This window comes from Penicillium daleae (genome assembly GCF_028827525.1).
Source record: "Penicillium daleae strain IBT 16125 chromosome Unknown utg000004l_segment0_segment0, whole genome shotgun sequence".
NCBI lineage: Eukaryota > Fungi > Ascomycota > Eurotiomycetes > Eurotiales > Aspergillaceae > Penicillium > Penicillium daleae.
The window spans coordinates 692,724-719,760 of record NW_026623152.1 but is presented as its reverse complement, the minus strand read 5'-3'; the positions used below and the strand labels follow the sequence as shown (position 1 = coordinate 719,760).

At 49.1% G+C, this 27,037-nt stretch overlaps 12 protein-coding genes across 12 annotated transcripts; 6 read left to right on the top strand and 6 right to left on the bottom strand.

Annotated features, from left to right (window-relative positions):
* Nucleotides 1-775: 775 nt before the first annotated feature.
* Nucleotides 776-1,658, bottom strand: N7458_003982 (F-box protein; the record flags this gene model as incomplete). Its single annotated transcript, XM_056907364.1, has 2 exons — nt 776-1,257; nt 1,319-1,658. 2 exons carry the CDS (start codon nt 1,656-1,658, stop codon nt 776-778), a joined length of 822 nt encoding a protein of 273 aa, XP_056768091.1.
* A 794-nt stretch (nt 1,659-2,452) lies between these two features.
* hrdA (E3 ubiquitin-protein ligase HRD1) lies at nt 2,453-5,001 on the bottom strand (the record flags this gene model as incomplete). The annotated part of the gene is made up of 3 exons (XM_056907363.1): nt 2,453-4,714; nt 4,815-4,919; nt 4,978-5,001. 3 exons carry the CDS (start codon nt 4,999-5,001, stop codon nt 2,453-2,455), a joined length of 2,391 nt encoding a protein of 796 aa, XP_056768090.1.
* A 591-nt stretch (nt 5,002-5,592) lies between these two features.
* Nucleotides 5,593-6,147, top strand: N7458_003980 (uncharacterized protein; the record flags this gene model as incomplete). The annotated part of the gene is made up of 1 exon (XM_056907362.1): nt 5,593-6,147. The coding sequence occupies one exon, from the start codon at nt 5,593-5,595 to the stop codon at nt 6,145-6,147; it is 555 nt and encodes a 184-aa protein (XP_056768089.1).
* A 424-nt stretch (nt 6,148-6,571) lies between these two features.
* On the bottom strand, nt 6,572-7,403 carry N7458_003979 (glutathione S-transferase family protein; the record flags this gene model as incomplete). The annotated part of the gene is made up of 4 exons (XM_056907361.1): nt 6,572-6,730; nt 6,784-6,910; nt 6,975-7,228; nt 7,278-7,403. The coding sequence occupies 4 exons, from the start codon at nt 7,401-7,403 to the stop codon at nt 6,572-6,574; spliced, it is 666 nt and encodes a 221-aa protein (XP_056768088.1).
* A 743-nt stretch (nt 7,404-8,146) lies between these two features.
* Nucleotides 8,147-9,303, top strand: N7458_003978 (Gfo/Idh/MocA family protein; the record flags this gene model as incomplete). The annotated part of the gene is made up of 2 exons (XM_056907360.1): nt 8,147-8,189; nt 8,240-9,303. The coding sequence occupies 2 exons, from the start codon at nt 8,147-8,149 to the stop codon at nt 9,301-9,303; spliced, it is 1,107 nt and encodes a 368-aa protein (XP_056768087.1).
* Nucleotides 9,304-9,520: 217 nt separating this feature from the next.
* On the bottom strand, nt 9,521-10,440 carry N7458_003977 (ceramidase; the record flags this gene model as incomplete). The annotated part of the gene is made up of 4 exons (XM_056907359.1): nt 9,521-9,683; nt 9,736-9,853; nt 9,905-10,186; nt 10,251-10,440. The coding sequence occupies 4 exons, from the start codon at nt 10,438-10,440 to the stop codon at nt 9,521-9,523; spliced, it is 753 nt and encodes a 250-aa protein (XP_056768086.1).
* A 696-nt stretch (nt 10,441-11,136) lies between these two features.
* N7458_003976 (uncharacterized protein) lies at nt 11,137-12,159 on the bottom strand (the record flags this gene model as incomplete). The annotated part of the gene is made up of 1 exon (XM_056907358.1): nt 11,137-12,159. One exon carries the CDS (start codon nt 12,157-12,159, stop codon nt 11,137-11,139), a length of 1,023 nt encoding a protein of 340 aa, XP_056768085.1.
* A 1,635-nt stretch (nt 12,160-13,794) lies between these two features.
* On the top strand, nt 13,795-14,986 carry N7458_003975 (uncharacterized protein; the record flags this gene model as incomplete). Its single annotated transcript, XM_056907357.1, has 2 exons — nt 13,795-14,029; nt 14,085-14,986. The coding sequence occupies 2 exons, from the start codon at nt 13,795-13,797 to the stop codon at nt 14,984-14,986; spliced, it is 1,137 nt and encodes a 378-aa protein (XP_056768084.1).
* A 365-nt stretch (nt 14,987-15,351) lies between these two features.
* On the top strand, nt 15,352-17,151 carry N7458_003974 (putative MFS transporter; the record flags this gene model as incomplete). The annotated part of the gene is made up of 2 exons (XM_056907356.1): nt 15,352-15,609; nt 15,697-17,151. The coding sequence occupies 2 exons, from the start codon at nt 15,352-15,354 to the stop codon at nt 17,149-17,151; spliced, it is 1,713 nt and encodes a 570-aa protein (XP_056768083.1).
* A 1,454-nt stretch (nt 17,152-18,605) lies between these two features.
* N7458_003973 (uncharacterized protein) lies at nt 18,606-19,461 on the top strand (the record flags this gene model as incomplete). The annotated part of the gene is made up of 3 exons (XM_056907355.1): nt 18,606-18,725; nt 18,842-18,978; nt 19,050-19,461. 3 exons carry the CDS (start codon nt 18,606-18,608, stop codon nt 19,459-19,461), a joined length of 669 nt encoding a protein of 222 aa, XP_056768082.1.
* A 381-nt stretch (nt 19,462-19,842) lies between these two features.
* N7458_003972 (Gfo/Idh/MocA family protein) lies at nt 19,843-21,480 on the bottom strand (the record flags this gene model as incomplete). Its single annotated transcript, XM_056907354.1, has 4 exons — nt 19,843-20,519; nt 20,639-20,783; nt 20,911-21,176; nt 21,357-21,480. The coding sequence occupies 4 exons, from the start codon at nt 21,478-21,480 to the stop codon at nt 19,843-19,845; spliced, it is 1,212 nt and encodes a 403-aa protein (XP_056768081.1).
* Nucleotides 21,481-23,599: 2,119 nt separating this feature from the next.
* Nucleotides 23,600-24,671, top strand: N7458_003971 (zinc-binding alcohol dehydrogenase family protein; the record flags this gene model as incomplete). The annotated part of the gene is made up of 2 exons (XM_056907353.1): nt 23,600-23,976; nt 24,026-24,671. 2 exons carry the CDS (start codon nt 23,600-23,602, stop codon nt 24,669-24,671), a joined length of 1,023 nt encoding a protein of 340 aa, XP_056768080.1.
* Nucleotides 24,672-27,037: the final 2,366 nt, after the last annotated feature.

The window sequence follows — 27,037 nt, the reverse complement described above, 5'->3', positions numbered from 1 at the left end:
TTACCTCCACTACTTTCGATCTCAAGAAGGAGATCTATCATATTGATCCTCAACGATCTCGCATTGAATAGCCTACTCAGGCCGAGACTATGTAACACTCGAGGATGACCTCGGATGTTCTTGATTTCTTCATGTGATCTTTTATCGTGTACCTCATGTTATAAATACTGCTCTGTTTGCTAGTCTAATTGAATAAGTTTGACACCTTTATTGATCTTAGAGAGAACTTCCAGACATACTTGACCATTATTCTGTTGCTTAGTCTAACTAGTCAATTTTATTCCCTCTTATTAAGAGGGCCGATTCTTTAATAAAAGATATCCGAGATACCCTGCGCCTAGATCGTGAATTCTCCCCTTGTTAGGTCTTAGAGAATTAGGAATAGTAAATATAAAGATCTTAATACCTTAGACGGTGTGTCATTAGCGACAGCATGCTCTTGTGGGCTAAACCTGACCTTGTCTTTTTCACCTTGCCTCAGTCCTTCTACGGTAGGATTAAATAAGTATGAATCCGCCTAAAGATTACTAGGTAGTAATAGCGCTAGTCCGCTTCTCTGGCAACTGACAAGGTCGCTTCCTTTGACTGACAGCGATAAACAATATGCCGTAGGTGACTATAAGGTGAGTGCGGCTTTAGGGTCGCGTAATAAGAGGCGATTAGGCCAAGTGTATAATAGACAAGGTGATTATCAGGTTTAGAGCGGGTGAGAATCCCGTTTTTTTTTTAACTCTGTAATAGTCCTACTAGTGCTAAACGCTAAAAAACCATAAATTCATTCCTCGTCAGTCGTATGCTCCCATACATCTTCATCCTTAATGGGTTTCTTTTGCGGATCCCGCCACTGGTAGCAAACGACCTGCTTAAAATCAGGCTGGCAATGGTCCCATATAGCTGCATGCCCTTGTGTACGCATAGAAATGCTCTGGCCTGAGAAATCAATATAGTCCTTTCCATGGGTTTGGTAGTAGATATGACATAGATACGCGTCCACTTCTCGAAGAAGTTCGCGTCGTTTCTCGGTGGGTGGAGGAGGTTCGTCACCAATCAGCTGGTCAAGATCAATCATTTCGTAAACCATGTATAAATGCTTCAGCAGCAAGCTTCGATATCGTTGTTGCCGAGATGGTCGATCTAGTAGGAAGAGACTCCAGAGTTGGTAGTAGCTCCGAGTAAACCGATGACGCTCTGTCGGAGTCAAATGCAACGGACGCGGTTTTCCCCCATAAAATTTATCATCAATATTCGTAGTAGGAACTTCAGGAGATATAATTTAGCTTAACTCTCATACAGGTATAATTGCCGTGCTTATACTCACTCCGGATATGCGGTGTAATATCACGATCAAACACATTAATCGCCTTCTCCACCATACGGGAGTTTCGTCGCAATCGTAAAAGGTCCTGTATAGTTACTGAAGAAGAATCAGATGGCAGACCCCCTTGATCTGCTAGGAGAACTCTCGCATATCCTTCACATTGGATATTTCTGCGTAGGCGTTTGTAGATAGTAGGCGTATTTTCAACCAAGACCTGGCGGAGTCGACAGCAAGCCGCAGCCAAGTGAAGCGCGTCCGGAAGAGAAAGTTCCCCGAATATTTTGATGACGACCTCGGCAGGGATGGTGTTTGATTCAGACATTTTGTGCATGGTGAGCATTTTGAAAGGAGGTTGAATATATGCTGGCTCGTGGAAAAAGAAATTATGAAGTTGTTATTTTGCCTTTTCAGGCGATCGAAGATCACGTGAATGAAAACAGAATTTAGAGGATCAAGCCTCACTAATTCTATCATCAACAAGCAACAAAAACAAAAACATACAACAGCCAGGATTCGCATGTGGTCACCCACCATACTACTAACTGGCCGGCGTGTGGCTTAAGTACGGCTGAGCGGACGGGAAGCCCTGTTCTCCACACCCTATGGTCGTATGTACTAAATTGACCATCAAACTAAACTATATGCTATGAATCTTTCTAAAGATACTCTTCTTCCATCTAGTCGCGGCAACCCTGGCGATTATACGGTCTGACAGAGACTTCGATCTCGAAGGAGGATAGACCGCCACAATCGTTGTTTCACCAAGATTGGAATAATTCCTATTCTTACCCACAAAACGCAGTGTCTATCTGAGTTTAGGCAGGAACAAGGAGAATGTTCTCGTTTATTGGATGAAATCCCGAATTCGTTGATTGTGACAATGAGAGTACAGTTTGCACACCATGAGATGGCAATCATGCGAATCATCGCTCTAGAAGAATAACCTGATGAAACAGTGCCGGAGGCACGAGCATATATCGAAGTGAAAGAACTAAAAACCCGGGTATGAAATTTTGCTCAGAAACGCCATGCAACGCTGGTTCAAAGTAGAAGTTGTGAATGTACGCGATTGGCCATTCTGGTCTCAGCGTAATAGAAAGTAAAAAAAAAGGTACATGAGTGGGTATCCGTCGATCAAGACGCCTCTTCTTCGGTTGCCTCTTCCACAGTGGCTGCCCGACTCTTGCCCTTGGACGGTAGTTCGGCACTCGCAGGCTCACCATCAGCGACGGCTTTGCCATTTTGGTCGCTGCTACCCCAGGTTGAAGGGATAGCGGAGGGACCAGCGTCTGGAACATGCTCGGATTGCACATCTGTCCACTCTTGAGACGGGGAGTCTGCGCGGTGCTCGGCTGATGAGGGCGCGCTAGGGACAGACCAGTTTGGAATAACATTTTCTGTTTCGGCCGGTGCGATAGTTGTGGAACTGGTCTCGGCTCCCTCATGATGCCTATTCGCGGGAGCCGCGGCAGTCTCTAAGGCCAGGGCTTCATCACCTTGATCCGCGAGGGGGCCATCTAGCGAAGTAGATTGGAGTGGGACAGATGTAGTAGGGGTTGGGTTGATACCATGCGGTATGTTCCCATTGCCTGGCTCCATAGAATGAAGAGGAAGAAGGGTCCAACCAGGTGGAAGGGTAAGCCCTTCTGGTAGACGAGAGTCTCCAGCAGCCAGGGGTATCGCGCCAGGGTTAGAGACAAACTGACGACGGGATGTAATAGTCGAGGTACCAGTGGGGATAGTTGTCGTGGATGTTGGAGACGTGGCTGACTGGGCTTGAGGGTTGGCCTGCAAACGAAGCCGATCCAGCTCCAGCTGCAGTTGGGTCACATGGCGCAGCTGCTCTGCTGCAACACGCAAAGAGTTCATTTCTTGCGCTATTTGCTGCTCGATTTGTTGCAACTGGGCATGGATGGTGGCAGAGTTCGACCCTGCGGCCTGCGGCGCATTTTGCACGGGGGCTGGAGCTTGAGCTGGAACTGGTGGACGGCGACCAAATCCAAGCCCGAAACCAATTTGCCGCGCACCAGGTGGATTGGCATCGGCGGGCGGTTGCAATGGAGCATTGCCTTGGTGAATCTGCTGATGAAGATTGTGGAACAGATCACCACGAACGGCGCCAAAGCCAATTCGGAATGGACCGAACTGAAATACTCTGGCTCTTGGCGGTTCTCCCTGAGCACCTGGCTGACCGGGCATCTGATTTCCACCAAGGCCATCGGGTTGAGCGGCACCTCCAACATTTCCAGGCAGATTGTTCACATCGGCAGCGGCTCCTTGGAGACGCTGGGGTGCGACCACTGGACGCCGACAAGTGGGACAGTTCTGTTGTCTTTCGAGCCAGCTGCGAAGGCATGCAAAATGGAGGATATGCCCACAAGGGAGCTTCTTCGGACGTAGACGATCAGGGACCCGTGCGGCCGCTGCTGGCTGTGGACCAGCCTCTCCGTCAGCACCTACAGGGGGCTGAGTTGAAGTCATTTCCTCTCGACAGATGATACAGACATCTTCACGGGCAACCTCCTCGGCAGTGGCATCGGGATACCGTTCATTCATGTCTCTGGTCGCATTCCGATACCGGAGGAAGTCCATAATACGACGGGCGAAAGATCGCATCGTAACGACAACATCGCGTAGAATGTGAATCGGCAAACCGAAGAAGCGGAGGAGAATGGCGAAGAATACCAAGTAAACGACGAGCTTCAGGAAGTCTGTGAGCAGATCAAGGTAGAATACCCATCGACCCTTCTCCTCCCACCCTGGAACATCGATCTCTAACTCGTTGACATCGTTCTCGTCGGGTAGATCGGTCGGAGGGGAGCTTGCTCCAGCGCGTGCGTGTTCCCGAATGGCTTCAATACGAGCGGTTCGAATCTCGGCCCGGCGTTCCTCCATCTTCGCCTTGACCTGCTGATGGGTGATGTAGATTTCCGTCAAGGCGATGCTATATCGAAGAGCGGTCGAGGTTGATAGGATGGTCAAGATCGCAAACTCAAAGCCAAACATGATCATCATGTCTGCTCGCGCTTCCTCAATGACGACGATGACACAGTACCGTAGCATCGACGCATTGAAGAGGACTGACAAGACCAGCGAAAGCGCCAGTCGGATATGGAAGAGCAGTGGGTTTGCCGGGGGTTGCTGCTCCAAGTATTCCACTCGCCCTTCACCGATCCATCCCCAGACTTTCCCGACCAGAAGCAAGACGAACATGACCAGAAACCAACCTCCGAGCTCGCCTCGAAAGATGGTCATGGCGAGACATGTCTCCGTTACAGCAAACCATGCCCGTTCATAGAGTTGTTCCGTTTCGATCGGTCGAAGAGGTCCGTATAGAAGTCGCTGTAGCCAGAAAAGAATGAAGCCGGTCGCAAGGAGACATAGATTCGTTAGGATCTGTAACGTCGCGTCCAGGCGCACATGTTAGTATGAAGAGATCAGGAACGTGATATCCCAGAGCCAAGGGCATGGCAAAGGAAGAACCAAAGGACCATACCATAAGATTCGCACTGCTCTGCGATAGATATACACAAGCCGAGTAGAAGTTCGCTCTCTGGTGTAGCGCTTTCAAGAACACACCGGTGGCCAAGGCCACGGAGGCCTAACAGGAGTCAGTGGGGATGCAGAGGGTGTCGATTCGCGTTAGGGAAATCACTTACCCCAGCGTACGCGGCAAGTCTCATGGCGATTGAATTGAGACTCGCGAGTTGATGGTCATGAGAGGAGGAACGGGGGGGGATTAACCTCTCACGAGCGTTCGGGAGACGTGGAGTATACCTCAATCTGGACAGCTTTCCAGAATGTCGCCCGCCTCCGCATATTACGTCAGCCCCAACAGGTTGGAACAACGTTGGATGTATTATTGGAAGATGCATGTGCCCGTCTTTTGCTATAGTTCTTGCCGTACCATTTGTTATCTCTTGTCTTGGACGATTCCAAGCCCTCCTGCACCCTATTATTGCTTCCTTTTAGAAACTATCAGGCTTCTCTGGGAATGGAGCATTCAATAAAATCGGCAATGTACCTTTCTACACGCACAGTTTTGGAATTCTACTCGAGAAAAACTGTTCCTCTGACATCAAGCATGCGAAAGAAACCATGACTAAGGAAGTTGTCAGTAGTTACTTTGCGCAGATATAATGGGACCCGACTATCCGTGAAATCGCAGTTTCAACAACACAACACCTTCCAAGACTACTACACTAGCGGAACCCATTATGAGGGTGCTGCCAAGGGGCCTTATTCTGGTTTCGCGATTTTTCGACAAAAAATCCATGCTGCACCAGGAAAAGAAGCTGACCACCATGCTTCAAACTTTGTTTGGTAAACTCGATTCCGGGGTTCAGTCTCCAGGAATCTCCCTTACCTTGGCCCTCGTCGGTGGTGGTGAGGTATTGAAGTCTCAGCCTCATACATCCGTCCATCCCGCATGGCGTAAGACCTATATGATTGCCGAACAAGTTAAAATCGCCCCTCCCGAGAGTGGAATGGAGGGTTTGAGACAGGTTTGGGGTCGCGCCACCAATAAGAAGTTCAAGGCGATGAAGGATGTCACTCCTGACATGGGAACTTACTTGAATGAGGCCGACCCTTATGACCCAGACTGGAAGGAGGCCTGGTACGGAGACAAATCCGACGACTTGAAACTACAAAGAATGAGTATGACCCCGAAAATATCTTCTGGTGTTGGCGATGCGTGGGATCGGAGGGCTGCGATGAAGTCAAGGGTGCCAGCCACTACGGACCATTGTGCGAGAATAAATGATTCAGTAGTTGGAGAGGTTACAGGCTTCCGAGGTGCCTTCATTGTTGGACTTGGTTTTGAATAGAAGAACATTCAGCAAGCTGTGTTCATTATTTTGTGTGTACATGCCACAGGTGAATGAGAGACCAGCTTTAACTGACGGATCCTTCAAACTGGAAACAGTTTGCAACTGAAATGATAGTTGATAATCTCCGAAAAGAACCTACGCCGATTTACGTCAGAACTGATGAGGTCGATCCCCGATTTATCCCCGATTTATTTTCAGCTACTCTAGATAGTTGTGTAGAAGAGTCTTCCGGAATTTAAGAAAATAATTTTCATGTTTGGTTTATTGAGGAACTCCGAAGTAATTTTAGTTTGCATTCCAATGATGGGATAATTCAGATTCTTTGATGGGATGGCCCATTTCATTATTCATACCATCATGACCGACTCTTAAAATCGCCCTTCAACTCTACTGAGTCTCAACCAATTTTGACTCCCAAAAGCTAATATGAAGATCGGGTGATTTCCAGGTAACTAGGGCGGAGCTTCATCTTTCCCCACCATGACTTCAAATGAGGTCGGTTTTCAAACACCGAAGGCCAGACTGAGGTAGTGAGATGATGCATATAAGGCACATAGAACAAGTCCACTACCGAATAATCCTAAGGTCAAGTTAGTAGAAATATTACTCCAGCACCATTGATCTGAGGCATACCTCTCCAGCCATATAGCTTTGGTTTCCCAAAATCTGGTCCAGGATATCGAGCACGACCAGTAGTCGAGATCTTAAACTAGCTACCAACGTTGTATCAACAGAATCATCACCCTCGGCAAAGAACCTCCTGCAAGAATTTAGATTGGTACCGGCGGCTTTGGGGCAAAATTTGCAAGCAAGCGATAACGTACGGTTTGAAGCATTCCTCAAATACCAGACGGTTTGCAACGGGGTCAAATGACGTTAATTCGATGCTTGCTGCTTGCTCGAAGAGTGCTGTGGCTCGTACATCGGATGGAGTGGGCATGAGACGACCTGGCCCATATTGCAGCGCAAGATACCTGACAATGGCCCGGGATTCATATAGCACAAGAGGCGGGTCAAAGGAAGAGTCCTTCAGACATGGCAATGCTCCAAAGGGGTTCATTTTGAGGAATTCAGCGCTCTGGACCGCATTAGACGGAACAAACCATATGTTTCCAGTTATAGCTAACCTTATGCTCCTTTTCTTTGAGGGTAAATTCTCGAATGTTGATATCAATACCCAGTTCATGGATGGCCAAATGGACTCTTTGTGGACAAGGAAGCCAAGGATCTGTGATTAGTTCGATTGACGTCATGACTGGTTGCAATGGATGAATTGAATATTTACGAACAAGTCGTTTTACTTCTCTAGTTGCAAGTGGACAATAGGTGCAGCTTATAATGCTGCCCAAATCCATCGTCGTAAGCGATGATGCCTGGAAACGGGGTCACTGACTCCCTATCTAGATGGGCAACAAACGCATAACGTCAGCATAGCGACCCACTTACAATCAAGCCTCCGCACTTTGCTGTCTGTACGTCGTACTGGAACCATTTTCACGAGAATCCCTAAATCTCATCGGTGGAAGCATGTATCTTCTTAATTATCTTTCGCGTCCATTATAGCACATGAGGATTTATGCACAGGCCATAGTTAGTCATTCACCTATACTAAGACCTTACGACCACTAGTGCATCTAGAGCTAAAGTACCGCCTGCTTACCTATCTGGGCATCAAATTCCGCATTGGCACTGTGAGTATCGCCGTATTAGCCAATAATACACAAGAAGAAGAGGGTGCAACAATAGGCGACAAAGTTTGAAAGCTCCAAGGTATACGATAGGTCCTCCGGATTTCCAAATCCGAGATGTGGGGAGATCGGTAATCAGTGCGATCCCCGCAGCTTTGGGGCTTCCGATGCCAGAAAAGATCCCAGATATCTATACTTTTGTTAGCTAGGATTACTGAAAAGCTTTCAAACAATTTCCAAGACAAGATAAAACAAACGTTTGGCAATTTGCAAAGGCAGATATCCCAAGATTAATTCAATAATTGATAATGGCAATGGGCGAATTACCGACGATCCGCTGGGGCATTATTGGTAAGTTTTTAGGAGAAAGCGATGTTGCATGATAGCTAATGCATTTCAAGCAACCGGCCTGATATCCTCATGGTTTGTCGAGGACCTTGTTCTAGAATGGCAAGGGTTGAAAGTGAAACATATCATTCAAGCCATTGGATCCTCCAGTCTCCAGAAAGGCCAAGACTTTGCCGCAAAGTACTGTCCGAAGCAAACCCCTCAGATATACGATATTTACGGAAAGGTCTACCTCGACAACGAAGTGGACATTGTTTATATTGGCACACCGCACGGATATCACTATCGCGACTGCATGGAAGCTATCGCGGCCGGCAAGAACATCCTATGCGAGAAGTCATTCACCCTAAACGCACGACAAGCACGAGAGATCTTTGACGCTGCGCGGGCAAAAAACGTCTATGTTGCGGAAGCAATGTGGCTGCGTCATCGACCCCTTTACCTTGAGCTGAAGCGGCTTCTGCACGAGGAGAAGGTGATTGGCGATGTGTTCCGGGCAAACTGTGATTTCGCATCAGACATTGGTCTTGAGAATCTGCCCGCTACATCTCGCTATCGTGATCTAAGCCTGGGTGCTGGGTCATTTCTTGATATTGGCGTCTATTCTCTGACTTGGATCATGCTTGCGCTGAACGATCGCCCGGCCGGTCAAGGGCAGAAGCCGCACATCATGGCTGCGCAAACCCATGAGGATGGTATTGAGGTGACTACGAGTGCTATCCTGCAATATCCTTCGACAAGCAGACAGGGCATCGTGACCACTACCAACAAGTCATCTGGCGCACCCGGTGAGGTTTTTGCAGCGATCCACGGCACTGAGGGATTTGTCGAGGTTGAAGGAAAAGCACCCTCGATACCTGAGTCCTTTACGGTGTATCCTAAGCAGAAGGGGGGAAGTGCAGATAGATGTTTCTTCAAGAGAGAAATGTGGCAAGGTCAGAGACATGAATATGCCCCTCTTGGACGTGGATTTGTATATGAGGCACAGAACACGGCTTTGGATGTTCTTGCCGGTCGGAAGGAGAGCAGTATCATGCCGTGGGCCGAGACACTCTACATTATGGAGATCATGGATGAGATTCGACGCCAAGGAAAGACGATCTACCCGGGGGAGTAATGATCTAGCATACAACGCGATCATATCTGGCAAATGTTTATTCTATAATCCTGGTGTTTTCTGCAGATTCTAGACTGAATACGCACACAGTCTTTATACGTTTATTCCGAGCAAGGGCCGTATATGACCTGACAAGATGACGTGAGTTCAGACATTGTTGCGCATGTGGTTTATGAACACTCTCTTGTCCAAAGACCTGCTGTGGTCCTTCCATATCTTATTTCTGCTTTGCAGACCCTGTCAATGACTCAATAAACCTTGCTGCAGGTGGAATAGGCCATGCAAGCTGTTCGGTAGGGTCTTCATGGACCTCACCCATGGTCACTAGGTCCACGAGTACAACGGCGACGTAGCCACCAATAGCAGTGAGAACATGCCACCTATGTTTTGATCAATATACCTGGCCCTTAGAAGCAAGAATATGAAACATACCATCCATGAAGTTCAGTCAAGAATGCCAGAGGCAGACCGACCGCGTGTCGAGTTTTGATAAGGAATCCACATGCCCAATCGTCAATGAGCCACACAAAATAGCCCAAGCCAAAGCAGACTGATTTGAATTAGCATGTATATCAGATTTTCGGACCATGAATTATCATACAGATACCAAAGAATGAGATATTCCGAAGCTTTTTCCTCAGGTAAGGATTGGGAACTTGTTGTGAGATGATCTTCGACGTACGCGTCGCGATCATATAAACCGCAAGCCCAAAGCTAGCCGCGTGAAGAAGGAATTCGTCCATGACCATGTGTACGACCATAACGATAGTGAACAGCGCGGAGAGGACAATCCCCACGAGTCTGGTTCGCTCCGGGCTAGCCTTGAAGGTCAGAATTCGATACAGAAGTGGCGTTGTCAGAAGATGCATTGGTAGCTCATCCGCTAGATATCCATATCATCAGTTAGCGCTTTGGAAGCACGGATGTTGTTAGTTCGCGAAACATACACATTTGGGTGTGATATTTGAGGGTCATGTGATAACCGGCCGAGCAAACGCCCACCCCGATCAAACCCAAATATGAGATCGAGCGGAAACCAGCTTGCTGCTTCTGTTGAAGCTGTCGCAGACCATAAATTCCAAAGAGGACTAGAAGGATATTGTTATCAATCGCGAACTTTGCCATCCTTGTGGACATCACTCTGCGCTGACTCACTGAAAACAGAGCTGCTGAACGTATTGATAAACTCGGCCACGAACCGAGTAATTACATAGTCCTGCGTGAAAAGTGAGCATGAAATGCCCTATAAATAGCGTATAAACTTCCCCGAGGAGAGCTGTTCACCTCTTCGCAAAAGCTAGATTAGACACGTCAGTGGCTTGTTTGTCGGGAGGGGCTTGGGAAGATCAAAACAAACTTTAGATACGACGTTGCAGGGCCCCAGAAGGGGACTACAGGAACAGGGTCCATTATGATAGTAGTCAGGTACCTGACTGATACCGAATCGTAGGATCAAGACTGTCGTGTTTGAGTGCTTAGCGAAGCTGGGTCTTTTGAATCGGAGCCTTCGGAACGCGCGGCGAAATGTTTCCAGTGGGGCGAGAGGATTCGCGATCCGATCTTTACCCGAACGGGTAATTACTGTTTGTACGACCTTATTTCGAACAATAATATGAATTGTTACTAAGACTTGTTGGATTTTGATATTGCCTCGTTCAGGATAGAGCGGAATTGATGAGGATGCTTTTCTAAGAAGATTCAAAAGAACATGAGCAGCAAACTCGCCTCCAAGCCGGCACTCCATCGTGATAGCGTCGACTCCACTTTGTGCTCCATATTTGCCAAGTCCGCTCATTAAGATATACAGGACGCATTATGGTCCGGGCAACAATTTCATTTGTCAGCATGCTTTGCCAGCGTAAGCTTGTCAGTGAGGCTCTTGATCTTCTCATGCTGCGATGCGATGTAGCCACTCAAAGCATCAATTCTATCCTTCTGAGCCTCGATGATCGCTTGCATCGAGGTAGCAGTCGTATTGAGAGACTCGACAGTAGATCGCAGGAGATAGTTATTCGCAACCAAGTCTTCAACATTGACAATTTCCTCCTTATTATTGCAGACGATCTTGATCAGCTCCGGGTGTCCTTCAACTCGACTTGTCAACGCAGCGGGGAATCCGTTATCCGTGTGAGGTCCTTGGGTGATGAGCTTCGAATTGGAGATTGGCGATTTGAGGATGTTTTCGGCAGCTTCCTTGAGAGGGACTCTGTGGAACGGGGCGGGTGAAGAGGAGATGGGACGCACGTCTTTGCTGGTGATGGATGACGATGACTCTGCGAAAGAAGACTGCGTCGCGTCTTCAATATGCTCAGACTGAGCTTGAGGAGGCGAAGGTCTGGTAGCTGTGTTCGCTCTCATGTAAGCTCCGAGGTCCCACTGAATAAGCTGAGGAGAAGGCCGTGTCACGGCCGAGTCTGGTCTCAGAGCGGGCCTTGGTACATGCTGAACTTCTTCTGCCTTTTTCGCGGCTGCAGTCTCTGGCGAGCTGCCCTTGCGATAAACAACAGCGGGTCCTTCGTCAACGGAAGTCTCAATCTTGTGAGCCTTGGATTTGTCTGCTCCGATAGCCTTTTCGTGGCGGGTATAACACTGCAGCCGAGACTGAACTCGTGAAGTCGCGAAAGGAATGACAACGTCCTGCATGAACTTGAGAATCGAAAGCTTAGGGTTGAGGCCCATCATCTCGAAACCGCGCCAGTATTCCCAGACCACTTTGACTTCCCAGCGTTGGAAGGTGGTCTCATCGTTTTGGAAGCGTTCAAGGATCTCTTCGGCGTGCTGGGTGACCTCCACCCATGTCATGGTATCCAGAGTGGGTTCTGAAGGCTCAGTTGTGGTGGGCTTGGTGTCTGCCATCTTCAGGTTGGTGGTGTATTTGGAGGGGATGAAGTTGAGTCGAGCGACTCGAGAGGTCGAGAGACTTGAGAGTTGACGTGGTCGCCTGCACAGACGGGAGGGATGTAGCAGAATCGTGAAGCTTTCTCTCGGGGATGTGTGTAAAGTAAGGTTGTAGCGAGGAGGGAAAGATCGCACAGATGCTCGTGGATATGAATGATATTGGGGAGACGGAAGGAGCAGCAGGCAGGGAAAGCAGATTGGCGTGTAGTTTCCTCGTGGCTTGACATATCGCACAACTAGCAGACTGAGAGTCAGGCAACGTAAACGCCGACCTCTACTGTCTCTCAGGAGCATAACTTGACATGCCCTGAGAGTCCTTGAATTTTCGAACATATCCGCATAGCTCGTAGGAGTTGTCGAAGACCCGAAGGCAATGTAGTTAGGTCCTCCTTGATAGACTGTCCTCTGATTGCATAGTAAGAGAGGGCCTCCACATTTGGCTCCAATTTTGCCGTTACTCTGCTCTCTTAGAGGCAGTCCTGAATATCCTCTACAATACCTAAGAACCAGTCATGAAGACGTATACCTGATGAGGTCCAGTCGCTCCTACCTTATGCTGTCCGTAATATGGCTAGCATTAATACCCCGTCTCAAAGTTTTCACCCGATCTCCAGTGAAGGGAACTTGCCATTCTGAGGGAGTTGCTTTCAAAAGCTATAGATGGTGTCTCTGACACGCTATTCAGTCAAATAGATTGTCAACAAGTTGATTGAAGCACGGCCTAAGATATACTCTAGTGATCTCGTCCTGTCGGTCATGTACCCGTTCACTCAACTATCTCATGTTTAGCCCGAAAGTACTCTGTCGTTTCCAGTGCCTATTATATGGATTGTTATATCACATAGCAACATGAACATATTAAAAGGCAGTGCATCATATATTCTACACTGACCTCATCATTAAGAACCATATGAATAAGGTTCATCCAAAGTATTAAATCACGATGGAGACTGATTGGTCTTGATTAGCGAGGCTAATTGCGTGGGGCTGAGTCCATCGCAGCGGTAAGTATCGAGTGACACGTCGCATTCGGCGCTAAATCCCACTAGCATCGTCCTCGACATCCCAAATCACACAGAAAATAGATTAGCTAGTACGAGTTTTTCTTCTCTTCCTTCAAGTGTATATAGTCCCCGAAGATAATGATAGTGAAATACCATGCTGCGTCTTCAATTGTGATAAGATCGCCAATGCGTTCGGGGATTTAACTTGCATTTTCAAGCCTGTACCCTGGCTAATCATTCGAGTCTGCTGAATGTCGTGTTGCCCGTGCACTGCCCTTTTGATTCAGCCTCACCCCGCACCTCAGGTATAAATCCCCGCCAGTCAGAGTCCCTTCGGCACTTTCTAGACTACCGGAGACTTTAGAGCCATTATGGCCCGCCCTATTACTAGTCACAGATGTTCTCACGAACTGACATTACAGGAATGGAAGCAAGGTAAGCAACGCAGTTGTTCCGATCGTCAATCGGACCCGTACTAACGATTTCAGGCGACATATGGCGAGAGCAAAGAGTCAATCCGTTCCATTTAAGTGCCAGCAGTAGAAGCCAGACACCTGGTGTAATAGCTGCAGATACCCAGGTTTATCTTATGTACGTTGGCTTTATGCGCCCGATCGATTCGGTTATTCAGAGGGCATTATGGCGAGTACTAACTTCTCTAAGTCTAGCGAGTGCGAATGAGATTAGAGGCTGCCAGCAATGCAGGCAAGCATTGACTGATGCCTTTCTAATGCCTTCGGTATGGTGGACCGACCATCTCCGAAAGTCAAATGGGTATTTTGGCTGCGAGGTGACTCGAGACGGAGGAAAAATTACAGGCCTAAGTACGTCCTTGGTTCAACGAAAATCCTAGTACTCAAATCTAACAGTTCTGGATAGGCATGTGGTCCCTTTTTCGAACCAAGAAAATGAATAATGACCGAGACTACTGTTGGTCCAAGTTCAACACATTCACCCGATGGATATCCGAAACAAACCAAACCGGCATTCTCATTTTTGATACCCAAAAACACACTCCTCACCCATTCACAACTCTAACCCCCGAGGCACATCTTCTCGGTGACCCATTCTGGGTATACCCCTATATACTAGACTCAGTCTCCGACCTAGAAGAACAAGCCGTCTGGGCAATCCGAGACCAAATCCGACCAATTGAGAAGGGGGAAGAACAAGTAGGACCTCGCAAATCACAACCAAATTACCGCAGATTACACGACATCGCCCGCCACTCCATCCACGTCACGGAAACCCTTGATGTAACCCTCCAAACCATCGAGCGCATCCTAGAGAATCACCGAATCTACATGAACCCAAGCGACTCCGCTCTTTTGTTCTCACGCGCAGACCCCCACGTCTGGCAAGAGATTCAATCCCGTCTATCCTTCCCGCAAAGCTTCCTCGGGAGTCTGCGACACAGATCCATCGCGAACGAGAAGCGACTGCAGAACGAGATCCAGCTTACGTTCCAGACTGTTGCACGACATGACGCCCTGATCATGATGGATGATAGTGCGGCATTGAAGACGCTTGCCTTTGTCACTTTTACATTTCTGCCGCCCACGTTTATCTGTGCTGTTTTTAGTATGTCGTTCTTTAATTATGATCAGAGTCTGGGGTGGAGGGTTTCCGGGAAGTTTTGGGTTTATTGGGCGGTAACGGTGCCGACGACGATTATTTCGGCTGCTTTGTGGTTTTATTGGCAGAGGAATCCTCCGTCGAGGCGGTTCCAGGATCGGGTGGATGCGTTTTCGAGAGGGTTGGATCATATGGGGAGTGTGTAGAGAGGTGTCGATACTGCTGTATTGGACTCAGATATAAGTTGATAAACGTTACTATGTACCTACGTGCTCCTCAACCAGTCCCATAGCCCAAATTTATTCAGTATAAACAAGCATATTCAAGGGCGATTCCAACGTGAAAAAGGAAAAATACTTTCCCCCTCTACGTACATAGTTTCCAACATCTTCAGGCTTCCGATCCATGGAACCCGCCCAGCCGATCGACATTTATCTGATCGCATCACGTGCCACCCCGCTTATCAGCGACGTAACCAGCTGAGACAATCGTCGATCGCCAAGGGAATCCCGTACTCCCCGACTCATTTCCCCCCAATTCCCCATCAAACAAACACAGCAATGCCCCATCGATGGCGATGGCCTCATCACCTGCATTATTCACAGCCTCTCGAGGCCAAACGCTAACATACCTCCTAGCAGTCTGCCCCTTCTCCATCGCCTTCCTTGTCTTTATCAATTCCTCGGTCTCATTCGTCGTCACGGATCTGATCGGGCTGCATGATGGCGAAGGCAATGCGGTGGGAACGCTAGGCTTTGCCGATGAGTTACTCGCTCTGGCTGCTTGTCCGCTTTGGGGTGTGCTTTCTGATCGGATTGGTGTGCGCCATGTACGTTGTTTGTTGAGATATACGCTATCCCTTTGATCGTATCATCGCGGTCTTCGTGTGTTGCCGCCGTTGCTGATAGGATAGTAGGTGTGCGCTATCGGCTACGCAATTATTGCCGTTGCATTGGTTCTCTTCGTACAGGCCACGAATGTTTACCCCCAGCTTTTGCTGGGCAGGTTGTTGTTTAGCCTTGGGGGCTCGGCGGTGTCTACCATGGTCACCGCTGTCCTGCCTACCGTCACGGGGAAGGCGTTGCGAGACCAGGCCTACCGGGCGTCGGTCTCCTCAGAGTTGACTATTACCCCTGCAAGGCTGAATGGCCTGCAAAACGGTCACCACCCTGATGGTGCCGCCACGCGTGCATCGCCGTCAGCTCGATTGTCAGGCTTTGTCGGGTTATTTGCTGGTTGTGGTGCTCTCGTATCCCTCGGTGTCTTCCTGCCCCTTCCAGCCCGATTTGAGAAAATCGGCCTTTCGCCCGCGGAAGCAATTCGACGCAGTTATTATCTGGTTGCCGCCGTTGCGATGATAATCAGTCTCATCAGCTTCATCGGTCTCCGCAATCTGTCCGAGGAGGAAGGAAAAGGGTGGCGGGCATTATGGAGTCATCATTCTGGTCAACATGCGGACGACCAGGATGACGACGACGAGGCTTTCCACGGACAAGAAAGAATGCCCTATTGGAAACAACTGACGACGGCACTGCTGTTAGGATTCCGGAATCGCAGTATTGCCCTGGGCTACATGGGAGGGTTTGTTGCACGCGCCTCCTCGGTAGCAATCTCATTATTCATCCCACTAGCCGTGAACCACTATTACCGTGTCTCCGGACTTTGCAATGAAGATCACGAGCCAATGCCCAATTCCGGGCTCGGGGATATCAAAAAGGCGTGCCCGCGCGCGTATATCCTAGCCTCGATTCTCACCGGGGTATCCCAGCTAATCGCCCTCCTGGCCGCGCCAGCCTTTGGATATTTAACCGATAAATCGCGGCGGTACAATGTCCCTCTTCTAGTGGCGGCGTTTGTCGGCGTGGTGGGATATCTCGCATTCGGATTCCTACCCAACCCGCAATTCAAGGGCCCCGACGGCAATGCGGGGGTCTTCGTTGTCATGGCCCTGCTGGGAATCAGTCAGATTGGCGCCATCGTCTGCAGTCTAGCAGTGCTGAGCAATGGGATTCTCCAGGTGGGTGTTGACGACGACGCGCTGCGTAAAATCTATGCCGAGCAGGGTGTCGATCGCCAGGGTGCCCATATTCATAATGGTCACAGTGGGGAAGGCGAGAACCAGCCCCTGCTGGCCCACTCTGTCGACCACCGGCTGCAGCACCTGTCACACTTGAAGGGGTCCATTGCCGGGGTTTACTCGCTGTACGGCGGGGCGGGAATCCTGATTCTCACAAAAGCGGGTGGATCGCTCTTTGACGTGTTGTCCTCGGGGACACCGTTCTATATCATGGCCGTGTTTAATGGGATTTTACTTGTAACGGGGCTCGTGTGTGGAATTTTGAATGCACGATCTAAGGGAGTCTCTGGTTAGGTGTAAGGTTTTCATTTAGAAGGGGATAGAAAAGTTGGGTTTGAATGATACTATTTTTATGACCTTGAGTAAGTTGACTTTGTCGAGTCTCAATATAGGGTATCTTCTTACCTCGTGTTGTCCATCTGACTGTAGTCAAGCTTAGCGGCGTTTCAATGTGGCCGCGCTAGTCCAGGTCCGCCTCGTGCAGGGCAGTCGAGGCATTTTTAGGTGCCGCTGCGCTAGTTTAGTCGAGCGCTGCTGCATCCTGCAGTTACTAGTCAGAGAGTGCGGCACGTTGGTCTAGGTTTGTAACTGGGGCCGGCGCGTAAGGATCGTAGTCTGTTTATGAAATAGAGAAAGGATAATAAACATCATAGTTCCTAGTTAATTGGCAGTTAAATGAGTCTGTTATGCTGAGGTAATTCCAAGCGAACGGACCTTGTTCGCTTGCCCTAGAGTAGACTGCCTGAGGCACAAACCCCACGCCCAAGTAAATTCAAAATTCAAACCTCGTCAACGTCCATCAAGTCTGGACTCGAGAGCTTCGCAGTCTTCTTCCGAACAGATCACAGGTTTTTCTCCATCAAGAGTCTGGATCGTGCAAACTGCTCATCAGCCATCCCACAGTTTATGACGACCGCCATCACAACTTTCCCCATCAGGCATGGAACTGGGCAATAATCAGCCAACCCTTGGATGTGCACTGGACCCTAGTCCAGCAACAGTCTAGCGGCTGTGGACTAGCGTGGCCCCCTTTTCCCACTCGGACGTCGTCAATGGCCAAAATACGGCCCTAAACTCAGGAACTTGGGCAGGAACCCCTGGGGCCCGTTCCTGGACCCGTTCCTGGACCCGTTCCTGGGCTAAACTTTGCCTATGCGCTGTGCCTGAACCGTTCCTTTTTTCACTAGCCGCCCGCCATCACGCAAATTACTCCAATCCCACGATGCCTCGCGATGCGCCCGGGGTCCTCTTGGCAATGTCCAACCCTATCATCGTTCCAGCTGCTTCCGAGTAACGCTCGCCAAGGGTCGTTGGGTCGCTGACTCGCTTTCGTATGCACTAACAGTACAAGACCCTGTGGCCCCGGCTCGTTTGTGTTGGTGTATTGGGCGTATCGCCCCTCTCTCATGATTATTGTTATTTCCCCCTCTCGGGTCCTTGCGCCCCCCAGACTAGTAGAGAAAGCAGACTAGCAGATTCTGGCAGGACTAGGGACGAAAGGACTGGGGTTTCACCTCTCTTCTCTCTCTCTCTTTCTTTCCTTTCCACCTGCTTCTCTACACGCGCGCGACGCTTCTGGCCCGTCTTTCCCTTCGTTTCTCAGTCTCTCGTTAAAGATCTTTTTAAGATCCAGTCGCTCTTTTTTTGCCAGTCGTCGATACTTCAAGTACCGTGTACACACACTCTCTCTTCTCGCCAATTACACTCATCAAGACCCGGCCCAATCCGTCTCACTCAAGCAAGTCACCATGCGTTTCCACACCATCGCTCTCCTCACCGGCGCAACTGCTGTCGCTGCGGGTAATACCGCTACTCTGCTTCTGCCTGGCTTCCAGGGTCGCGATCTCGAGGCTGGTATCATCACCACGGTACGTGTGTTTATGCGCGTCTTGCCATCGAGTACGGAGGAGCATGGAGATGCACTCCATTGGAACTCCCGCGCAAGGCATCCACGCATAACCACCCATCTAACTCTGTCGCATAGGCTGGCGATGCCACCACCTACCTGATCACCTGCCCGACCTCCGTCGCCTCTTCTGCCTGCGGTATCCCCGGCAAGGGCATGACTGCTGTCGCTGCGCCCAGCGCTGCTGAGCTGTTCCAGGTTTACCCCGACGGCAGGTAAGTACTTGACCCAACGACGCGGCCTCAGTTTGTCGCATAGTCATCGCAATTCTAATGCGCCACCGCAGCACTGCTACTGTCTCTTGCAGCGTTGCTGGCACCACCTACGCCTCCTGCTCCGCTGCCCAGGGCACCGTCACTGTCCAGCACACCCTGGACGCCAAGAACATCAACTGGATGCCCGTCACCGTGACCGGAGACTGCTTCACCAGCACTCCCACTCCCACCCCGACCATCACTACCACCGTGGTCACCCAGACTCCCAGCTCGACCTCCAGCCCGATCTCGAGCCCCATCAAGTCCACCTCTCGCCCGGCCTCCACCCCTCTGGTGAGCAGCACTCCTCTGGCCTCCAGCCAGACCGGTGCTGGCACCCCAGCTGCCACCCAACCCGCTGCTCCCAACGCTGCCGTCTCCCTGGCCGGCAACGGCTGGACCCTGGGCGGTGCCGTTCTGGCCCTGGTCTACGCTCTCGCGTAAACGGGGGAGAGAAACAAAAGCGACTTGAACTCTCGGGAACTGCTCTCGTACTACCTTTCTTCGACTTTGTCCCGCAGATACTTGATATGCATACTGCATGCATATCATGTATCTGCGAGATGTTTACTTTCCCCGGGGGGTTTGTGGTAATGTTTCCTTTCTAATAGATGTTTTCATGTACTCACCATACACTGTACACATCTAACCCTATTCTATTACTTAATGATTTTGATACCTTCTCCACGACAGCATGATCCAGCGCACCGGCTCCTGTACATTTCATTTCTTTCTTTCCTTCTCCCGTCGATATGTTCCATTTTTCTCTGAATCTACTCTGGCTATTCCCATGTATACTCTAGTGTACATATAAAATATCTTAACCTAACCACATTCATCATCCACTCTTACCATCCCATCTCCCTCTGCATCTTCATCCGCATCCCCCCTCCTCCCCAACCCAGCCTCCATATAAACCCCATCAACACATTCCCCCATCCACCCACTCTCCATCCCAGAAACCCAAAACACAGGCGTCCGCCCCTGCAAAACATCCACAAAAGCCTCCAACCTCCACCGAGAACTACTCCACCCACCCCGCCCCCCCTTCTCCCCCGTCGAAACAACCCTCCCTCCCCACAACGGTCCCCCGCTATACGCCCTGTGATACCCGGTCTCCCCACTCCGCTTATCAGTAACCCCGATATAATGATAAACATGTGGCTGCGTGAAATTGTAGAAGTATATCTGCGCAAAGTCGGTTTCAACTTCTATAGAAGGTACTTCCCAGAGACGCAGATATGGGAGGATATTACCTAGGCCGAGTGGTAGGGGTAGTGGGAGAGGAGGTGTCCACGGACGGGAGAGGGAAGTAGTTATCTTAGAGTGGACCGGGTTCGACGAGGGATCGTTGAAGATGATGTGTGCTGTGAGCGCGGTATCGACGCGACTATCTCGGGGCGAGAGTTGAGCTGTTGAGGAGAGGATTTTGGTCGGGAGGGAGGCGTGTAGGGCGAAGCGGGTTGCGGAGAGCGCGGAGGAGAGTGTTATAAATGAGCCGCCTAGAGAGGACGAAGAAGGTTATTTTATGTCGAGGATTAAGCATAGTGTATACATATACGGACTGGATAATGTGGAGGTAACATATATTCGGGGATGCCTTTTAGTGTAGTGAACTTACCGGCACCATCAAACTTCCCAGCCAGATCTGATAATGGTGTACACGTACAAGTGGCCACAGCCTCGGTACGCAGTAACCGTCCATACCCCCTATCGTCAACAATCTTACGCCATGCATGCGTAGCAGGATGGAACTGCCAATCAGGCTAATAAACACCATAGCATCAGCATTAGCAATTTCCCTTTCGCAACGAAGAAGAAAGAAAAAACCAACCCACCCCATCAAGCAGCACAACCCCCCCTCTCCGTGGCAACATCATGAACCCGCCTCACACCCTCGCCACTCCTAGCAACAGGAGCCTCACAAAGGACATGTTTCCCCGCGCGCAACGCCTCCACGGCAAGATCGTGTCTCGCTGCGATGGGCGCACAGATATACACCGCGTTGACAGCGGAGTCTTGCAGGAGGTGCTCGTGGGAGGTATATGTTTTTGTGAAGGTGTGTTTGTATTTTGTGGAGAGGGTTTTGTAGATGGTTTGCTTTGGGGCGGAGAAGGCGTGCAGGATTGTGGAGGGGTGTGTTGCTGAGGGGTGTATTACTGGGATATAGATATAGTGTTAGTAGTTTAGGAAGGTTGATGGTAAAGGAAGATTGTAGGTAATGTAGGTGAGGTCTGTGGATAGAGGCGGAGAGGGTGACGAAAGTTCATAGTGAGTATTTGAATATATAAGGGGTGGTCTATACAGTTATCCTGAGATAGAAATTAAGATGGACTTACTCTTGGCGGGGTCAAGATGGGCGTTTTCCACCATGATACCCAATTTGATAGCATCGGGCCGTTTACTTGGTGTTGGGTGAAGATATGACCAGACGTATTCGTGGAGGAGGCTTGCGACTTGCATTTTAGGAGATTTGCGAGATATATCTGTGATAGCATAATCAATTCTGCTTTTCAATTGAGCCGAGGGAGTTTAGTAACTGTTTATTGAGATTCTAAGTAAGGCGAGTGTATACTGAAGGCGATGACGTGAGGATCTCGTCAAGGGCGAAGGAAGCCTGAATGCTAGAGAAGCCGTTACAAATCTTCGGAACCACATTTCCAGCATATACGACCACAGGGTGTGGAGAACAGGGCTTCCCGTCCGCTCAACCGTACTTAAGCCCGTTATAGTACGCAGTCAATTCTCAATACGCCTTGAGCTCTACAATGGCGTCGGATTTTATCTTAGGGCGAGTGTGGGTGACATGGGTGAGAACTTTGGAGACTGGGGTGATAGAAGAGAGAACGGGGTGAGAGTGGGTGAGAATAGGGCAAGGATTCTCACCCAGATCACCTAGGTCACCTACTTTCCCTTTTGTTGATGGAAATTGCCATGTAGATAGCCCAGTTAGATCTCCTCGCCCACCTGAATCTATCCTCCATACACATCTCGAGAAATCCTTAGCCACCAGTATCAACACTTCGGCCATGCGATATGCGTCAAAATTGGCAGATTTAGGCATTTTGGGTGGTTGAAATAGGAAATTGTATAATTTCTCCAAAATGTGACGAAGATGTGTGCACCATTGCACCCACAAGTGAAAGCGGTGGGTGCCACTGAAGGACACAGAAACGTTGGAAGCATGACAGATGGGTCCACTTTGAGTTTATGTTTCAGTACTGGCCCAGACAGGGCTTACCCGATGCCAGGTCCAATTTGGGCTGTCCTAACGAAAGGCCTCCGCCACGTACGCCTCGTGACCAATGTCGCAAGCCATCAGAAGAACAGCTCGATGAAGTGATCGAATCTATCACGTCCTCGAAGGAAACATGATGGATACCTTATGAGGAAGTTATTAAAGAACTATAAATTCCAGTGTGCAAGGCTACCTACCCTACGAAAGGCCTTCGCAAGGCGAGGCTATCATCGACGTAAGGCCCTCCGAATGCCTCCGTTATCAGAACGCACACGAGCCCTTCAGCTAGCCTGGGCTTTGGAGCATGTTAACTGGACCTGTGAGCAATGGTTAAAGGTGCTTTAGACCGACGAGAGTTGGGTCACATCAATTTATCATCGACGGATCTATGTAACGCGTAAAGTCGGCGAGGAATATGAGGATACCAGTATTCGGGAGCGGGTATCGCGCGCACCTAGTTGGATGTTTTGGGGATCATTTTACGGGACTGAGAAAGGCCTTGCCTATTCTGGGGAAATAAATGGGGTTCGATTAATAGCGATTCGTATACAGCCCTCACATCGGAATTTGTTAACGATCGAGGAAGTACATGAACGTACCATTTGCCCTATCGATTGGCCACCTTATTCGCCAGATCTGAATCCAATTCAGCAGCTTTCGGACTATATGAACGATTGGATCGGAGATCGATATCTCTTAGACGTTTTCATACGATTAACTGCATGAGGCGGTTAGGGCTTACCCCCTGCTATTACTGTATTATTTGATGTATTTAGTGGTTTAATTACATTTAGCTGTATTAAAAGGTGGCAGTATTTTAATCATCAACTAGGGACGGAGGTACCACGCTAACAGTTTTACGTATCCCGACCACAGTATATAGCTCGGGTTTGTTTGCATACCCCTGCGCGAACCCCTATGCAGATTTGATAAGCTGTCCCAGACATGCAGTCATAGCAAACTTTTTATCCGAGGAACCATGGTCTATACTGCAGGCTTTTAAGGCCATTGTTTAACTCCGTCATTTGATTCTCTGGTTAAGTCCGCACGTGTCGGGGTTAAGGTTTCGTGCGATTCTATGGTATGGCCTCACGTCGAAGCCGAAGCTTTTAGACAAAGAACATATTAGACATAGGTAGCCCCCTAGTCGTTATATATTAGAATATATCACGATATTCCATATCAGCAAAGTATCAAATTCAGTGAAGACTTATACGCTTCTGCTGTCTTCGTTTTTGCACCGAAAGTCATTGCCTCGTATTCACAAATTATTGCGAGAAAATTGCCCCATTTCAATACCATCCCCCACCAAATCTGACCCCCGTTTCAAGCTCCAGTGCAAAGATGTCCAATAATCACCTTCAGTACCAGCTGTCCGAAAAAGGTGGCCAGTTTGCGCTAGCCTCCGTCTCCACCCCGCCCCCCGGACCGAACGAGATATCTATCCGTACCAGAGCCGTGGGATTGAATGGCCTGGATTGGAAGAATCGTGCATTTGGCATCATGATCCAGGCCTGGCCCGCTGTGCTAGGTGTTGACGCTGCTGGTGTTGTTGAGGCCGTTGGTGACGAGGTCACCGCCTTTCAACCCGGCGATGAAGTATTTAGCCTGGCCGGTATGGAGCCCAAGGCTGGTGCTTTCCAAGAGCTTTTCACTGTCCCGGCGCATTTTGTTGGCAAGAAACCTTCTGCGTTGACCTTTGAGCAGGCAGCATCCCTCCCGTAAGCTGTGTCAAGCTCGTAAAAATCAAGTATGCTGACCCGTTGATAGAATTGTAACCGTCACTGCCGCCGCAGCAGTTACGGTGGGATTGCATTTACCCTTGCCACATCTTGATCCCACAGGTACCAGCGAGTATAAGCTGGAATCTATTCTCGTCTTGGGTGGTAGTTCCGGCATCGGTGCAGCCGCAATCCAGTACTTGCGACTGGCCTTGCCTGATGCAACTATTCTTACCACCAGCTCAAGGCAGCACCATGAGCGCCTCCTTTCACTGGGTGCTACTCGTTGCTTTGAAAGACGTGCTCAGGATGATCCCATTGATATCAGATCTTCGACTTCCCACGGTGCCGGTGTAGACGCCATCATTGATCCGGTCGCAGCTGCAGCCAATCAGCTCGCAGTCTTCGCTGCACTCAATCCAAATGGACCACAACTCTACTCGCAGGTTGTCACCGGTCAGAATGTGGCAGTACCTGAGGAAGTCAAGGCATCTGTGCTCTTTGGTCGCCAGATTTTTGGCACCAAGGGCGGGACGGCAGTGCTGCAGGGTTTATCTGAATTGCTGGAGGAAGGCAAATTCCAGCTCCCTACCAGAGTCGAGGTCGTAGGCAACGACTTTGAGGCAATTCAGCCAGCTTTGGAAACGTTGATGAGAGGCGGTGTCAGTGGCAACAAATATGTAGTCAGTATTTAAGAGAGAATAGTGGTTGGGTATCTTGGCCTCGTGGTAAAGCGATTTACATAACTGGGGAAGTGCTCCCCCTATTTGCGTTCTATTCTATTACCAGCCTTGACACGGCCTCTACTTTAAAATTGGATCTTTGCTGAGGAGATGTACGAAGTATGGCCGGGTTTCCTCTTTGATGGATGTTTCCTTTTGTATCGCAAAGCTTGCACGGAGGCTGATAAGCTTCGACGGGCAGCACAATGAGATTTGTGCCGTGAAGTTCATTTTTACATTGAAAGAGCTCGGAAGCACAATTGGTTAAGCAAGTACTTTTTCTTTTATTTTCAGCATTGAGTAGGCTAGAGGCTAATTCCGTCTCTGCACACCTAGCCTGATGGTCAGGCCTAACAGCAAACCTCCCAAAATAAGATCAAATCTCCAGGGCAAGCCCATAATCAACCCAAACCTGTCGATTGATCAACTTGGTATTATTCGACACCCTTAAGATCGATTAGGCCCGGCCACACGGGCGAGTGAGCCACTCCGAAACTCATAGATAGCTATCAAAAAGCGATCAATTGCGACTTCGTATGTCAACGAAGATCTTTTTTCAAAATACAATATTTCAGAACCTCACCGGTTAAATAGCGTTTTTCTGCCTCTCTCTCCGCACGAAAGCAAGCCAGAGGGGTGGTGATCAGAACCAAATATGTAATCATTACCCGGGCGCCTTAATATGTTGTCTTATGAGGGTATTATGATGCGGAACGGTCTCAAAAGACCGTGAATTTGGATGGTTGCTCCCTAAAATTGGAAGAATCCACATGATTGGACTTGAAAAAAATAATAGCTCGTAGATAAAAGCCCCCTCGCCCGCTTTGCCCAGTGGTGCAATACCCCATCAGCGCAGGAAAACAAGGGCGTCTGATGTCAGACAAAGCTGTCAACATCAACCAATCGGCTCTTAGCTTTGTTCTCCGAGAAATACTAGGTTTGGCGCCAAACTATCGCAAGCATGAAAATTCCAGTACTATAAAGTAAACGAATTATTGCGACTGTACCCAACTTGGCGCTTGTTTGTGCCTGTGCCTTTTGCCACCATGTCCGATCCAGAAGGCCAACCTCGCGGCCAAGGGCTAATACAGCAACAACAAGGCTCCGCTCCTCCATGCTCTCCCGCTCCACCGTCGTACCCACCCACGCTTGTCTTCGCGGTTAACATGGTAGCAATCTATATCTCTATATTCTGTGTCGCCCTAGATAATACGATTATCTCGAGTGCAATTCCGAAGATCACTGACGAATTCCATACTCTAAGCGATGTAGGATGGTATGGATCCGCGTATTCGCTCACGCAATGCACTTTTCTCCTAAAATTTGGCAAGCTTTATCGACTTTTCAGTCCAAAGTGGACTTTCTTGACTTCAATATTATTGTTTGAAGTTGGCTCCCTTCTCTGCGCATTGGCACCCACATCCTTGGCATTGGTTTTAGGGGTAGGCTGTCCAGAGACGTCACTTAGTTAACGATGCTAAATCAACACCTTTTCATCTAGAGAGCAATTGCCGGCATTGGAGCTGCCGGTATATTTGCTGGAGCATTGATAATCATCATTCACACCTCGCCTTTGGAAAAGCGACCCATTTGGCAAAGCCTGATCAGCGGGTAGAATTTCCCATTGTTGCCACGTTATAGCCGTTGAGCACCAGCTCATTCCGTTCTGATTTATTAATCTGGAGAGTGAAAGTCGAGATATTCGACATGTAGGATATTTTTTCGAATGTCTCCCGGAATAAGGTACCTTCTCGTTCGGGGTAAATATCATACTGGATGGAACGGTTCTTAGACTGGGGATAGTACTCGAGATTTCGTTCCGAGGTTCATGAACAGCTGTCGTGCGGGCCGTTTAGTAACTCCATCTACCTCGATCTAGTTATTGCCATTAGGTCAAGTTCGCCTAACTGGATAGACTAGGGACGGGGCTGTCAGGCCTCTTCCAACGCACTCCTACATTAAATCACTATGATCAGGACAAGACGCGGAATATACAACTTCACCCTGTAGCCTGGCTCGGCGAATAATCACGAGGCTGTTCGCTTAACCAGTCGCGAGTGAGTCGGTTGCCTTGGATATATGGAGAGATTAGTTTCTTATTCATGCTCAACTTGGACATTTGCAGAAGTTTAGGTAGTAAGGTCTGATTAGATAAAGTTTTTGGTTCTTCCCAGATTAAGTATGAATGGCATCACTCGGACAGATTGGGACGCGGGTGGCAGAACATGTGTTTTCTAGTTTCATTTGTTCTTAGGATTCATTTCTTCTTTCATCCACCTCATATGAACACGAACCCCTTCACTTTCATCAAGTTTCTTCTCTCTCATCATCTCTCCCTC